Source organism: Sinohyriopsis cumingii, chromosome 16 (assembly GCF_028554795.1).
Source record: "Sinohyriopsis cumingii isolate HCF-2022 chromosome 16, ASM2855479v2, whole genome shotgun sequence".
Lineage (NCBI taxonomy): Eukaryota > Metazoa > Mollusca > Bivalvia > Unionida > Unionidae > Sinohyriopsis > Sinohyriopsis cumingii.
In genome coordinates this window covers 58,850,669-58,868,273 of record NC_142976.1, presented here as the reverse complement: position 1 = coordinate 58,868,273, position 17,605 = coordinate 58,850,669, and the positions used below count along the sequence as shown (strand labels likewise).

Genomic DNA, 17,605 nt, shown 5'->3' with positions numbered 1-17,605 from the left:
ATGGCAGGAGATATGATTGCCATCGTCGTGTGAAAAGGAAAAGAATTTCCAAGAATTATGTCAAGTTGAGAGATAGCACCAAGCCATTGAGCTGCATAGAGTTTGTGCAAATGTACTAGTGGTAGATAAAGTCGGATGTGGGAGGTCGCGGGTTCGAACCCTGGCTGAGTCATACCAAAGACTTTTAAAAAATGGTACTAACAACTGCCTCGCTAGGTACACAGCATTAAGAGGTTAGTGTTCGGACTGGTCGGCCTGGTGTCAGGATAATGTGACTGGGTGGGACATGATTCTACATGTCTGTGGCATGATGCCTCAGTGTTATATATCACTATAAACTGTCACGCTACAGACATCATAGTGATATGACTGAAAAATTGTTAAAGCTATATTAAAAATCTTAATCACACACACATAATCCATTATAACGAGTTGTCAGTATTATAATCCATTATAACGAGTTATCAGTAATATAATCCATTATGATGAGTATCAGTATTATAATCCATTATAATGAGCTTTCGTATTATAATCCATCATAATGAGTATCAGTATTAAAATCTAGTATAATAAGTGTTATCAATATTATAATCCACTATAATGAATTTTCTGTATTATAATCCATTAGTATGAGTTATGAGTATTATAATCCATTATAACAAGTTATCTGTAATATAATCCATTATAATGAGTTATCAGTATTATAATCCATTATAATGAGCTTTCATATTATAATCCATCATAATGAGTATCAGTATTATAATACATTATAATGAATTATCAGTATTATAATCTGTTATAACGAGTTATCAGTAGTGTAATCCATTATAATGAATTATCTGTATTATAATCCATTATTATGAGTTATGAGTATTATAATCCATTATAACGAGTTATCTGTAATATAATCCATTATTATGAGTTATCAGTATTATAATCCATTATAATGAGTTTTCAGTATTATTATTCATTATAATGAGTTTTCATATTATAATCCGTTATTATGAGTATCAGTATTATAATCCATTATAGTGAGTTTTCATGTTATAATCCATTATTATGAGTACCAGTATTATAATCCACTATTATGAGTATCAGTATTATAATCCATTATAGTGAGTTTTCTTATTACTATCCATTATTATGAGTATAAGTATTAAAATCCATTATAATGAGTATCAGTATTGTTATCCATTATAATGAGTATCAGTATTGTTATCCATTATAATGAGTATCAGTATTATAATCCATTATTATGAGTATCAGTATTATAATCCATTATTTTGAGTTATCAGTATTATAATCCATTATAGTGAGTTTTCATATTATTATCCATTATTATGAGTATCAGTATTAAAATCCATTATAATGAGTATCAGTATTGTTATCCATTATAATGAGTATCAGTATTGTTATCTATTATTATGAGTATCAGTATTATAATCCACTATTATGAGTATCAGTATTATAATCCACTATTATGAGTATCAGTATTATAATCCATTATTTTGAGTTATCAGTATTATAATCCATTATAGTGAGTTTTCATATTATTATCCATTATTATGAGTATCAGTATTAAAATCCATTATAATGAGTATCAGTATTATAATCTATTATAATGAGTATCAGTATTGTTATCCATTATAATGAGTATCAGTATTGTTATCTATTATTATGAGTATCACTATTATAATCCACTATTATGAGTATCAGTATTATAATCCACTATTATGAGTATCAGTATTATAATCCATTATTGTGAGTATCAGTATTATAATCCATTATAATGAGTTTTCAGTATTGTTATCCATTATAAATTGTGTTTGCTTAAATGTGTTTTTGCTTTGCTTATAAGGTGCCCCTATAATAGCTGTTATCGTCTATAATAGGGAACTCATTTTTTGACTGATGTGAACAAAAACTTCAGTGCACACATTTTTTTATCAAACTCATCCCTGTGCAGGTATATCCATATATCCATCTTTGTCCATTCAGCTGTATATCTGTATGGCCATCCACACCCTGGATTAGGTTCAGTGTTAAAGTTTATAAGTCACCAGTCCATTAGGCCAAGTAAGTTTATAGAATGGTTCTTTGCCATACATTGCCCATTGTACATTGTCTGCTGTGCATAGTGTGATGTAGATCCATTCACAAATGTTATTACAATTTTTTCTCAAAAAGAACGACCAGTCTGCGCATGATTTTATAGGAAGCATTCTAGGATCAAGACTGTTCAGATTTTTTTTATTAAATGCTTATCTATCATCCAATATGGCCACTGTTACTAAAAATACAATGACTTTTAAACAGCTTCTCAAAATCTAAAAACAGAATTGGACCAAAGTTTACTGAATGCATCGTGTCATAAAGATGCTTAAAATTTAACGAAAGGATGCTTATCAGCCATCAAATGAGGTCAACATTAATAATATTGAAAATCCATTAAATGACATAAAAACTGCTTTGTAGAATTTTGGTATATTTGACATGGTAACTTGACTAGAGGTCTTTCATTTGCTATTTTTGCAAATTATGTAGATACACTATCAGATAAGGCCAGTATTTAAAAAAAATAGATATATCTTTAAATGACTTCTTCGCAAAATCTTATCAAAGCATCTGACAGAATTATACAAAGTGTCCTGGCGCCATGGCATTTCATATCAGTTTACAAATGATGCCAGTCCACCATTAAATATTGCCACCAGTACTTTAAATTAGTTTTTTTAGAAACTCACAAACAAAATTGATAGAATTGGACAGAATGCACTCTGACATTAAGGTCTTTCATGTTTTTGCAACTGGTACATGTTCACCATCAAATATGACCACCATTACTAAAAATAGAAATTATTTTAATAATTTCTCAAAATCCTCTAAACAATATTGGACCAAATTTGGCAGTAAACATCTTGACTAGAAGAGATCATAATTTTGTGCGAGTGGTGCCAATACACCATCAGTTATAGCTCATACTACCAAAAATATAAAAATCTATCATAACATTTTAAACATGTGCTGAACAGAATGCTTTCCAAAGAATGATAATCAGAATTTAACTGAATTTGACAGTAAGTGTTCCAGCATGAAGGCCTTTAAAATGAACACAAACAATGTTGCTCCACCATCAGATATGTTTGTCATTACAACAGTTAAAAATATTTACACAGCTTTAAGTAGAAGAAAAAAAACACTGGACAGAAATTGACTTACTTTGACAGAAAGCATCCAGGTATAAAGCCTTTCAATATTTGACAAATGATGTTAATGTGCCATCAAATATAGATGAAAATACAAAAAGTAAAGAAATCTTGAAACAGCAGAATTTATCAACACTTGATTAAAGTCATAGATATCTTCCTAGTGATTTCTTGGCCAACTGCTTGTACATTTGGCTATTAAACAGACATTGGGCAAGCAATCTCAGGCTCACATGAGCTTATTGTTTAGATGTCAGGTGAGCAATATCAGCCCACATGAGCTGCTTGTTTGGTTGAAGCTTGGTTGTAAAGTGGTATTTTTTGTTGTTTTTTTATTTTACTTTACAGTTGAATAAAAACTGGCTAGACAAAAATGGCATCTACTTGTAAACTGAGTACTAGTTATTATTAAAATTTAAAATTATTGTTTAAATTGCAGCTGTTTTACATATGTATTATGCCCGGTTCTTCAACTACTTCTTGCATGACCTTGGCATTGTCCCGTCCTGTGAGCCGTTTGTTAACCTTCTAACACAGGGCATGGTTCTTGGGCAGAGCTTCAGGGTCAAGGATACTGGACGATACCTAGCTAGGGATCAGGTTGATTTTTCTGGTGAGTCATGAATTTTTTATATCAGTGTTTTTGTTCTGTAAATAATGATATTTTCATCAAGACTAAATTTTGTGTACATATTGTAAAAATGCAGAGATGCCTGATTTTGGTGGAATCATTTCTGTTTTTAACAATGGACTATGCTACTATCATCACTTCTTTCAATTCCAATTAAATTTTATACAGGTGGACAAAATCTGAAAAGTAGCAAATCATGATTACTGAAAAGCTTGTAATGTCTAATTGCAGTTCTTTTTAGGAAAGCATTCCTGAAGGTGCTCATATCACAGAAGTAATTGAATGTTGACCCATTAGAGAATTAATCATACCAGATAAACATCCTGTTTCACTTGAGAAATATCATGATGAGAGAAATTCTTACCCTGCTTCCACTGTAGTGTGACAGGTACTGCCTTAAATCATTTGTTTATGGAGTTACAGTTTGTAAATACCAAGGTGACTGGACAAAACAGTGTCCACTGATTGCCTCCAGCCCTAGACAAATGATCTTAAATTAACATCATCATTAACTTGTTCAGATTGTACCACATCATTAACTTGTTCAGATTGTACCACATCTTTCTCAGGTTCATAACCAGTCATATAATAGATACACAAGTCTACCTGTAATTTTCTGGGTTCATTTGGTAAGTCTTAGTATGTACCTTGTCAGCTGGTTTTCTGTCTCCTGCACCTTCACACTTGTCACATTTTAGAATATACACAGGTATTTTCTTACTCAGGGAAGGAGCCAGTGGAGAAGGAAACAGGGAGCCCTCTGATTGTTGAGTGGGAGAAGATGAGCAAGTCCAAGTATAATGGAGTAGACCCCCAGGTACTCCTGCATCTTGCAGAGTCACACTCATATATACCCCCAGGAACACATGCATCTTTCAGTCGCACTCATATATACCCCCATGTACACCAGCATGGTGCAGACAGTCACACTTACATGTCCTGTAACTATATTTGTGTTATGCATCTTAAACAGATGATGTAACAGTTATAATGTTTTCCTGTTTTCTACAGTCAGAAATCAACTTGCAGAACTAGTTTCTTTAGCCAGATTAGCACAAAAGGCATCATGGGTAGAAAAATCAAATATCGTTGGTGCGGTGGAGTAGTGGTAGAAGTATGGATATGCCATAATTTGTCCCAGGCAAATCATTTAATTTCCCAACTTAGGGATGTGAGATAACTCCCATATTTATTTATCTTGTATGTGGTTTTATTTCTTTCTTTAAAAGCAATTTAAGGAGCGAATTAAGTAACTGTGAATGATTCATTAAGGATGACATCTCTCCTCTGAATACATTATCTGATCACATTAACTAGAGGAAACAACTTCCACATCCTATTTCTTTCCATCTATATATCAATTAATGAATGGAAGTAAGTCTTACATATCACCTCCCCTTGTCCACGTTAGGTTTGTTTCACTGGTTTAAGCCTTCTCTGAAAGACTTGACATTTGACTCCAAAATCCAATGGAAGTTTTCATACTTTTAGACCATCCAGCAAATTGTATCATTAGTTTAGTAAGTCATATGGTTGTTGTACCTGTTGTTGATACTCTATTCATGCTATACATTAGACATATATATATAAACAGTATTCACGTATATGTACCAATGCATGGTTCTCTGAATAAAGTAAAATATTATATATGCATTCTCTGTTTTCACTACGGGTGTATTTCCCATTTACTATGCATTGATTTAAGATGGTAACTGTACCAATGAAGCATGTATTTTTGCACCCACATTTATTACCTACCACCCCCACAAATATTTTGGGGTACATGCATCATTTTCTTCAGCTAACTGACCTGGTTGACCTGTGTTATAGTTTGGTCACACTGTATGTTGATGTGGACTGGTAATTAATTCATTGGAGAAAGGCACTGTTTTGGCAAATTATGTTTCTTCAAGAATCACATTACTACCAATCCTTCCTACCCTTCAAATATAACCATCCTGATTTAGGTTTTGTTTTGGCTTAAGCTGGCACACGTAGGGTATATGTATAGCCACCTAGTGGGGCAAGGGGAGGTAATCTGTAACAGGTACTTTGACTTTTGGGGAGGGCGAGGATCAGAATTTGTGGAGATTATTTCATAATGTTAATGTGATCAGTTAAGTTCTTTTGGAGAAACATAATTTACTAAAAAAAGTTACTTTCTTAATCAGGTTCTGTTGAATAATGTAATATTAATTATTAGCTAGCAATAGAGTGGGAAAAAACGAGATTGAAATTTTAACTGGCTATAACTATTATTGTTAGTAAAGAATTAGTTGATTGTCTGTGATATTAGTATAAAATATCAATATGGAGTAATACAACTTTAGAATTTTCTTTTTACTACAGTTATACCTAATTAATTGACTTGTTTAAACATGTCAAATACAGCTTAGATATATCACAAGTCGGAAAATTTCTTTTTGGGCAGAAATCTTAAAATATTTGTTTCAACATTGGAGAATCACCAAATTTTTACACACCCCACCCCAAACTGTATTATCATCCATTTGTACTGAAGATTATATAATGTTACATAAGATCTTTTAAGTATTTATCCTGCAGATTCAATTGCATTGTGAACTAAAATATTAATATTAACATGGCAGCATTTCCTGATACTGTGGTATTTTTGTCTCGACTGTGGAAGGCAAGGCAGAGGCATTACTTTTCTAGCAGTAGTGGTGTCATTGTCATCAACATATTTAAAGTCTTCAAAAGTCTTCAGAAGTCTTCAAAATATCTTCTGCATCGTTTATTGTATTCAATTGAAACTTTGGTACAGTACTACTTTAGCCTAAAATCTGTATTTGGATATTTCAGTATTCTATGTGTCTCACATGCATGATGATATTCCTGGGTATGAAACCTAGTCTGCTTTTGACTTTCATTGCTATGCAAAGGAATTCCAGACTTGCTCCTAGTGTCTTAAAAATTAACATTTAAAGTAATGTCTGTTCATCTAGATTGCAAAATCTTACTCAGATGCCCACATGCGGATGTTTGATTGGTCAGAATATTTTCAACTAAGATTTCAAGTTAAGATTTAATGATGGATGGGCCTAGATATGGTGGAAAAGAAACAAAGTGAAATGAAAATAGTGCATATCGAATTTTAACTTTCTGGATGGTTCTGTGAACATAGAGAAAGATTAAATTAATAGTGCAAAACAAAGCATGCCAAATTAAACACATTATGGTAAATAAATGTAAACTTTATTCCTGTGAGGAAGAATTTTTCAATGTCGTTTTCTTTATATGTGAGGGATGATATAAAAATGAATAAACTTGAAGTAAATGATACACAAGGGGATGCTGATTTTACTGTATTTTCTCCAGATTTATATCGACAGACTTTCTGTGTTGATACAGTCTGGGCAGGTGAGACAGGATAGTCTGCACAACACTTTCTAGATAAATTGTAATTAAAGTTATTTGCCATTTATTTATTATTGACATTTTCAGGCTGTGTTGGAAGAGTATGGTGTGGACTCAACACGACTTTGTATCCTAGGCCTTGTATCCCCACAGGCTGACAGAAAATGGTCCAGTGATTGTAAGTATCGTTGAACATAGTAGCATTTACTTTGTGAGAATATATTTAATAATTTCTTATCCAAAACTCCACTCTTAAAAAGGATAGGTGCCTAGAGGAACATGCCAGTTCAGACATTAAGTGGAATATTCATTACAACTAGATCAGCTGGAAAAAGATGGGCATTGCTGTGCATGCACATTGTGTCAGTGGTATGGATGAACTATTTTGTTTTCACCCAGCATACACAAAGCATGTACACCAATGTACCATATATACCAGCATACACAATGCATAAACACCAGTGTAACATATATACCAGCATACACTATATATGCCAGTGTACCATATATATCAGCATATACAATGTAAATACACCAGTATATCCTATATACCAAATTATACAGTGTATATACACCAGTGTACTATAGACTCAGAAGGTGAATCCACCACAAACAATAAATTGACTCTAATCTGCCATCGCATAATGTGGCAGCACATTGAAGTCTATATTGTTTGTTCTACTGATTACCCTGAACAAACTACATAGACCCAGATCTGCCAATGTTGTGGGAATTGAATTTGTCTATTGATTTGTTTGCCAAAGTTTTTATTGGGACCGTATGTGAATAGATATGGACTTTCCATCTCAAAAGGTCTTGAAATGAATTTACCTGAGTCTGAATTTGGTGAGAACATGTACAACTACTTAAGGCCACTGGATTATCTCCCATATGGTCACAGACAACTATTTAAATTTTCGTTGACCATGTTTGTTTTTCAAAATTACAATCTTTTATATTCCACCACACATAGGTTGATTCTGTGGTTTATAAAATAATTAGCTGTAATAGGAAAGATTTTACATGAGAAACTTTTATTACCATTCATACTTTTGTGACAGTTTGGAGTGTCATTGAGAATAGAGCAAGAATGTAAATTAAACACAATTGTAACTGTCTTGTGTCCATAATTTACAGTTGTCACTCATTTTGAGTGCAGTTATTTAAAAATTTGATTGATTTACTGAAAACATCCTTTGTGAAATGATTTCTATATCACACAGGTGCTTCTTAAGTTTTATAACAGCTATTTTTGGGGGTGGGTAAAGGGTCAACCACTGTAAAGGAGGTTATTGAGCTTGCCCACATGATCAGATAGTGAATTTAATGATCATTGCTTGTGTAATGTTGTATTTAAGTTTTTAAAACTTGATATTTGTCACATAGCTAAGGGTTTAAATGATCCAAAACACTTAAAAATGTATAGTTTAATGTATATTTTCTTGGAATTATATCTAGTTGAAAATCTAGTCATCAAATAGAAAAACATATGGGAATAAGAATCCTGTCAAGAATTGTTTGTAAAATTACATATGAATGATTAAGTATTTAAATATTCATAAAATGTGCATGTCGAAGATGACAGAACCTTCGTGTCAAATACACAAAATAAAGTTGGGTCAATTTTTTCCTTATGACACAGTTATTGAGACCTCATTTGTTTTTGGCAATGGACACAGATGATTTACAGCTGGTCCGAAATCTTTAATTATTTCCAAAGGTCTCATATGCTTTTAATCATTTTCTTTAATGGGTCTGTTATTGTGATTATTAAAATTGTATAACTAAAGCAGCAACCATGTTATTTTATGTGCATTTTCCCACCCGAGTTCATAGTATTATATGATACACTTAAGTAACAAGTGATGTCATATTGATGATGTTATAATATGCTGATTACATAATTTTGAGCATTGCAATAAACATTAATTTTACAAAAGCAGACATACTTAAGTATTGCTTTTCTTATGTGCTTTTCACCAACACAACTGTTGAGATCTTTATGTTTTGTTGATGTGGTGGTGGTGGGGTATAGTGTTGTCCAAGTCAGTCTATCCTGTCTTGTCCTATTCCATCACATCACACGTTTGTTGGTAGATTTCTTGTCTGCTCAATGTATATTTTCAGAAGTCCTTGATTGATTGAGAGTAAAACATTTATAAGGTTTGAATTACAAAGACCTGACAAAATTTGATGGAGTTATGGCCCTTGTTTGACTTGGCTCTTTGTCCTTCACTTGCATCATATTGATGTCCATGCCATATGGAAACTTACAGTACATAATTTATTTAAGTTTTGAAAATCATATACACTTGAGTACTGTTAACAGGCATAACAATATATTTCCCTGAACATTTGTTTTTCTTTTGTTCTATCAGCCTTTGTTGGGATTCTGAAGTGGCAAGGCCGTGTGTGGCACCTTGTAACCACTTTTATTGAAAAGAGTCAAATCAGAATGGAAGAGCCTCTAGTTGACACAGATCTCTTAAATAAGGTTGAAAAGGAGATTTCTGATGCAAGAAACTACTTTTTGAAAGAGGTTTGTATTGGCCTAGGTTGATTGCCATTCTCACTTCCTTGCTAGTAACAGCACTTTTAACACAATATTCACTATAACATGCCAAGGAAATTGGAGCTGTGTGCCTTTCGCAAGGACACATTGATCATTGATGCAGTCAATCCAGGCTAGCCTGGACTGGTATTGAACATGCAACTCTTGGATTACTAGTCAGGTGCTCTACCAGGTGTGCTACCATGGTCTCCAGTCTTTGTGGTGTGTGTGAGCGTGCGTGGATGGATGGATGGATGGATGTGGATGGATGGATGGATGGATTCAATCTGTTAATCCATTAAAAGTTTTAATAAAAATTCAAAGATGATTATGTTGACCCATTGTTTCTTTGCCAGACAGTCAATACAGGTGTCACTGACGAAGTTTGCTACAACCTAACTGTTTGATTTGTGACCTGGTCTCAGTCTGCTAGTGAAATGGGAAGTAGAGAAGGGCAGTTTTATTCTGTAGTGAACAATAGTGCAGTGAATTTCAAAGATTACTTTCAGTGTAAAGATATTTGTTTGATAATCACCATCAGTCCTGCAAACAGAAATGATCCTATAATTAAAAATTGCCTCAGGATGTGTACTATAGATATAGAGGATATTTGCTTGAAATGGGTGAGTAACAGATAAATTTCATTGAGTGGGTGAAAATACTTATGTTTTTCACCCACAAGATCAATTATATCCATTTTTCACTCTAGCAAGGATATTGTTTTTTTTAGTTTTTGCTCAAATATATTGGCTGGCAAGATGCACTGAATAAACAGATTGAAATAGCAGGTTTTTTTCTTGATCTGAGGTTTACCATTAATGTTCTGCTGTGTCTTTTGATGATACTCATGGAAAATATAAACAGTTACACAATTCTCCTTTCCAATTCAAAGTTAATAGCACATTAAGAAAAAAAAATTCACTAGCTGAATTTGAACTCAAGTGGCCTTTATTTTGGAGGCAGCCATGTTCACCACTCTGCTACCTGAGCATCTAAGAATAGCTTCAAAGTTCATGGTTATCTTGTTTTCAATACAGCATGTTGTTTCCATATCCTTGACTTTCACTTACATTACTCGGTTTGCAACTAGTTGTGCTGTATTCACTTACTTCTTTGCAAAGGCTGAAAGTTGAGAAATTTCAGTATTGCTGTGTCTTGTGAATCTTTTGTTTTTTTGTGAGATATCTTACAAGTCTAAAGTCTATGCTCTTGAAATAAGTAACAGAAAGAGTGAAAAGCAACAAGCCTTGTAAAATTCCCTAGAATACAAAATGAAAATGAAGAAAGAACTTAAGGTATTGCAAATTAAGTCCTGAAATATCCTAGATTTACAGACACAGGTCCTAATAATTTGAAATTCTGAATAAACTTTAGTAGAAATCCAAATTAAGTCCAATGCTGAAAATGTTGGTGTGCCTGTGTCTGCGGGTATTGGGTTGTTGTACCAACAGTTTTTTTTTAAATCACAGTAATATAATTCCAGATTTGAATTCACTATAAATCCAAGTGAATGTCTCTGTCCAAGAATAATAATTTTTTTAATGAGCACTCTGTATTTCCAGAGAAAATTATCACTTTAATAGAATAATTTGTCAAATTAAATTCCAGCCAGTTGAACTGCTGGTCACAACAGTAATTCAAACTGATTCTTCTAGATCTTAAGTACAAATGAATAATCTTTCCAGTGATAAGATTATATGGTCCTTAACTTGACATCAGGTCACAATACATTTTAGGAAAATAACCTTTTAAAAATTCTTAATGTTAACAAAATAAAATGTTAGTTATTATTTGAAAGTCTGTTGTTAAAAATATAATATAAATTGGACAATGTCAGGTTCACCAGGTATTTTGTAGGAGAATCCCAGTAGCCTAGACCCAGACCCAAATAAACATATTTCTTTTATTAATAATGATCCTGATAATAAACCCATACACATAGAGAATATTTTAGCTATGTATTAGTTGTTTACAGAAGAAAATTGAAATTTTTTTAATAATTCAAGTAGAAAATAAACTTGACTTTGGACAGGGTTAAGTCTGACATACAATGTTTCATTATAATAGCATATAATGAAATTTAAAAAAAAAAAATAACAAACAATGTAAATTAAATATACATTGGTTCCTTGAAGCCACCTAATTTTAGAGGAAGCCATGTTAGCTTGGCAGAGCAATGACTCATAATCCAAGAGTGACGTTTTCAGTTCCCCGCCTGATTCAGCTGCCTCATTGTGTCTGTGGGACCTAGATCTCATGGTCTAATCATGGCAAGAACATCAGGGTTAATGCTAGGGGCAAAGGAGTAATTTGGTCATTTCACCAACTGAAGTACACTTCTTGTATTGATTTCTCACCATTCTGACCACTCTGTTTATTTCATTGAAATGCATTAAATAAGTTAACATTTATCTTTTTGTATAAATTTTCCCTTCACACAGGAATATGAAAAGTTTTAAGAAAAAAAGTTGTATGCTCTGTAATCAGTTTCATGCTAATTCAAATGCCAGAAATTACATTGCTATCCATGGAATACTGACCAAATTTTGTTGTGTTTTTTTTTTTGTTCATTCAGGAGTGAATTATGACTTGGTGGCTGTATCAAGGTCTATTGTTAGTAACATTAATCATTTTATCCAATATTTCACCCTATAAACATATAAAAAGAAGAAAGAAGAAAATGCTGCTGAATTCTCAACTGTAATCTGTATGTGAAGTTACCATTTTATGTTATACAGCAATTGTAGTTAAGCAAAATAAGGAGGGCCCCCGAGTGGCCGAGTGGTCTAAAGCGCTGTCCGTTACGGATCACTGTCATCTCACCTCTGTCTACGTGGGTTTGAGTCTCGGATTCGGCTAATGTGGGTATGTGAGAAAGCATGCCAGTAGCTTCTTGTGGGTTGGTGGTTCTTTCAGGGGTTTTCCCGGGTTCTTCCTCCACCATTAAATACTGGCCGCCATGTATAGCCTATCATGTGCTGAAAATGGCATTAAACCCTACAACAACAACAACAACAACAACAAAATAAGGAAGTTTTAATATTATTGACGTTTTAGTATTTTATCAGTATTTTAATTATGTATGTATGTATATGTATATATATATATATATAATATGTAATAAACTGACTACAAACAGTGCAGAACTAGCTTTCGATTCTTAATGAGTCTTTTTCAAAGGCAAATACAAAACATAGACAACACAAACCAATAAAACAGAAAAACTGTTGTCTTTGCAAAACTTTATATATATATATATATATATATATATACACACACACACACAGACAGAAGTTTCAAGTGACTATTTTTAGCTTTAGAGATTTTCAGCTCTGTGCACCCAATTTTTTGGCATGGCCTATTGGTTAGAGTGTTAACCTTGGATGCAGGAGCTCACAGGTTCGATCACCGGTCCAGTCAAACCAAAGACTTACAAAAATGGTACTAACAGCTGCCTCATTTGGCGCTCAGCATTAGGAGGTTAGTGTTAGTCTGGTCAGCCTGGTGTCAGGATAATGTGACTGGGTGGGACATCATGCTACATGTCTGTGACATGATGCCCCAGTGCTAGACATCACTATAAACTGCCACACTGCAGACATTGTAGCAATATGACTGAAAGTTTTTAAAGCTACGTTAAAAATCCAAATCAACACCCACACACCCACATACGCACACACTTTTCTCTATTTTCACCTATTTTGTCCGATTCTGGCTGAAGAGATAAATCTTTTCTCCTAAATATAGAGTCCAGCTGGGAACAAGAAAAGTGTATTAAAACCAACTAACCAAACAGCTTAATGTAAAATCTGTCATGAATGCCATCTTTGTCATAAACTGATTAGAATCACCCACAGCCTCTGAGTTGACAACCTATAATATTGAGTAAAACTTACAAATAATGACAAACACAAATCACAGTAACAATAAAACATAATCTTTAATTTACACTGGAGAAATGATAACACATGAAAGTAAATCAATTTACAGTACCTAATGCACTCACAGCATCTTTGTTAAAGAATGTAAGGATAGTGTAAAACTTACTAGTACTAAACCTTTAATTGACCTTTTTATGAGTGGATTTATTTATTCCAGTATTTTATTACCTCCCCTATTACAACTCATTGAGAAGCTGCTGCATCATGTTTAAAAGAAGGCATACACACATCGATTAGTCCATGAATTTTGAAATACGTTGTTCAGTTTTACATCTTTGCTTAAGAAATAATGTCAGTATTTTAATTTATTATATTGGTTCTTTCAGGTGACATTCCACTTTGATGTAACCTTTCTGGTCAGCACAGGAATCTCAAGGTTGCAGGGCTTTAAGAATTCTTTGACAGTAAGTTGTATTTCAGTTCAGAAGTTTTAAAAAGTTTTAATTTATGTAAACAGTCTTCAGATATATATATATATATATATATATATATATATATATATATATATATATATATATATATATATATATATATATATATATATATATAGTAAAGTACTTGTTTTGCACGAGTTTCATGCCCAGTTTTGACATGTGCAAGGATTCTATGGTTGGCCATCCAAGATTGATGTTTTTTTCCACTCCAGAGGGCCACAGGTTCAAACCCAAGCTGAGTCATACCAGAGGATTATAAAAATGGTAATAGCAGCTGCCTTGCTTGGCACTAAGCATTAAGAGGTTAGTTTTAGGGTTGGTCAGCCTGGTGTCAGGATAATGTGACTGGGTGGAATATCATGCTACATGTTTGCACCATGATGCCCCAGTGCCTGTCATCACTATAAACTGCCACACTGCAGACATCGTAGTAATTTTACTGGAAAATTGTTAAAGCTACATTAAAAATCCAAGTCATACACACATACTCAAACACACACACACACACATACAAACACACACATGTACACACACACACACACACACACACACACACCAGATGATGCATCAAATCAACAAATGAGCTAACAGGAGTAGTAGACTTGAAATAGAAAAAAACTTTGCTATGGATCACACTTATTAGAACTGGTGTGCTTATGCCCATACTTGAGATTTTGGTTATCTTACGATGTGGCAATATCATCCTGTGAATGAAATAAAACTTAGCCACATTGGAGGCTATACCTAAAAAAAATAATCTTTGTTGTAGGCAACATTTTAAAGCCTGATTTCCTTCCCTTATAAAAAAGACTTTTTGGACATCAGATTTCATTACATTTTCAAAGTTACTCTTTTTATCATGCAATTTAGTTTCATTTTATAAGTGACCCTGATGTCTAATTTTGTTCCTTTTTAGAAGTGTCCCTTTGATGCCTAATTTTATTTTGTTTTATATTTGGCTTTTAGACATCAGATTTTCATTCCATTATTGATCATGTTGATTTGATTATTTGTATATAACAGATTTTGGAAATTAAGCTTGTCAAACTTCATTTTTCCTAATTATAAATCAGTTTTGAAAGACCATTACTGCGAGAGACCAGATTCTCTGAGCACAGATTGATTGATTAAATACTGTAGTATCATTTATTTTTGTGGGGTTCAATTTTCATAGTTTTATTAAAAAATACATTTTTAGGCGTACTTATATTGATTTTGCCTGTTAAAAAGTCAGCATATCAGTAAACATGTAATTATTGGTTGAACCTCTACATTTATCCAAAATAAAGAATACAGAATAATAAAACTATGCCGATGCAAATGGCGGTCACTTGAATTTCAAAACAATAAAACCACATGTATGAGCACAAATCGGAGACCTCACAGGTTCAATACTTACACCATGTTTTCATCCAAGTGAATAAATGGAAGCTGATGCACCCAACAATATTACCACCTCCTTGAGCACCAATAAAAAAGCCTGTCTAGATCAATCACTTACACCATGGTTTCATTTAAGTGCAGAACATCAATCAAAACCAATACCACCAAAGTGCAAAGATGCTAACTAAATTGAAAGACAGTGGAATCGCTCCTTTCTTTGCGCCAGCTTCATGCACAGACCAACTTTAACCACTATACTTGAAAGTAACAAGTGCAACTTCCATGACTGGTAGGTTAACACGTTAATGCATTTCATCACAGGACTATGTTTCTGGTGACAATCAGTGGACTGTATCAGTGAACCCTGCAACCTCATTAATCAAGCTAATTCACATTGAATGGATAATTGTAGCTCATGCAACAGTGAATGAAATATTGGACTTAATTATTAGTGGTTTTGAGAAAGCTGGACTTGTCTAATTCTGCAATTTGGCGATTATTTACCTGACAAACATTTGTGTGTACCATGAGATTTTTTATTGACACAAAGTTGATTCAAAGGCTTTTTGTTTGTAAATTGGTGAATTGTGAGCTTTGTCTTATATGGTTTAACACCATTTTTCAGCACACGATAGGCTATACATGGTGGTCAGTATTAATTGTGGAGGAAGAGCCCGGGAAAACCCAGGAAAGAACCAACGACTCACGAGAAGGTATTGGCAAGCTTTCTCACATACCCACATTGGCCGAATCTGAGACTCAAACCCATGCAGAGAGAGGTTAGATGGCAGTGATCCATAATGGAGAGCACTTTAGACTACTCGGGGCCCCAATTGTGAGCTTTAATACTCTGCTGTACTTAATGTATATATATATATAGTATTTCATTAATAATGGAGCTTCAAGCAGTAGTATTTTGCAGGCTTGTTCTTTTGGATTAAAAATGCATGGATAAAATTTAATATGCTTTCAGGAGAATTCAGATATTTTGATTGATTTGTTGAAGTATGAAAAATTTAATTTTCATATACTAGTATTTTGTATTATTCTTTCTGTCATTTTCAGTATTACTATTGTTTGAATACCTTATGGTTTTTTTGTTTCTATTTATCCTTATCTCATATAGCGGTTTAAGGCAGGAGTGGAAATTAAAGCTACCAGATACATTATTGCTACATGTGCATTGGAACAATATAAAATACTTTATAATTCTTTTTCAAAAGGTTAAAATAAAACACATGTACAAGGTAATATTTTATTATCAGATTACAGTATTGTTAATATCCAGGAATTAAACACAGTATGAAAATGGGTGGTGATGATGGGTCATTATCACATGTGACTGATTTTTCATTGGGTCTTTAGGTTCGTGGCTCAGGGCAACAACAAAAACCATGAAAATTGGTCTCCTACAAAAATTTCAGATACTACAGTAGTTATAACTTGTCATGAGAGACCACTTGTATTGAAAGTCTGTGATTCTTTTGGCAGACGTGATGACCTTTCAGAACAGGTTCTGCTGTAGTACAACAGTCAGTCCAGTGGCTGTCCATTAATTAGAGGTTTTTCTTTAATGGCAGGTGAGGCTTTTTGTTTAAAATGGTTGTTTTATCATGGAGAAATTTTTCATAGAGTTTCATATTAACAATAGGTCACATTATTGCATACTTCAATAGAATGTTTAGTTGATACCATAATTGGTGGCCCGGGGTGGCTGAGTGGTCTAAAGCGCTTACTGTTCTGGATCACTGCCATCTCACTTCTGTCTGCGTGGGTTCAAGTCTCAGGTTTCGCTAATGTGAGTATGTGAGAAAGCTTGCCAGTAGCCTGTCTTGTGCTGGAAAAAATGGCATTAAATCCTACAACAACAACAATACCATAAGTGTTTGCAAGCTGTGATGTTTTACCCCAACCCCTTGTATTATACATGTATTTATAAGTCTGTAAGTGGAGCCAGGTAAGCTTTGTTTTTCCAAGTGCCTAAGTTGGCTAATCCTCTTACGTAACCCAGTCTTTGTTTGAGCTCTTGAGTGGAAATCTGGCGGGAATCTTTGTACATGGGAACACGTGACGTAGACAAC

At 33.5% G+C, this 17,605-nt stretch overlaps 1 protein-coding gene across 2 annotated transcripts in view; it reads left to right on the top strand.

The window, feature by feature from the left end:
• LOC149780498 (putative leucine--tRNA ligase, mitochondrial) overlaps positions 1-17,605 on the top strand; it is a 123,018-nt gene that overhangs the window by 94,651 nt on the left and 10,762 nt on the right. For both annotated transcript variants that reach the window (XM_089937463.1, XM_089937462.1), the window contains exons 18-22: positions 3,646-3,819; positions 4,563-4,654; positions 7,303-7,393; positions 9,594-9,754; positions 14,034-14,111. In XM_089937463.1, the coding sequence (XP_089793589.1) occupies positions 3,646-3,819; positions 4,563-4,654; positions 7,303-7,393; positions 9,594-9,754; positions 14,034-14,111 (596 nt within the window). The remainder of the gene's footprint in view (positions 1-3,645; positions 3,820-4,562; positions 4,655-7,302; positions 7,394-9,593; positions 9,755-14,033; positions 14,112-17,605) is intronic.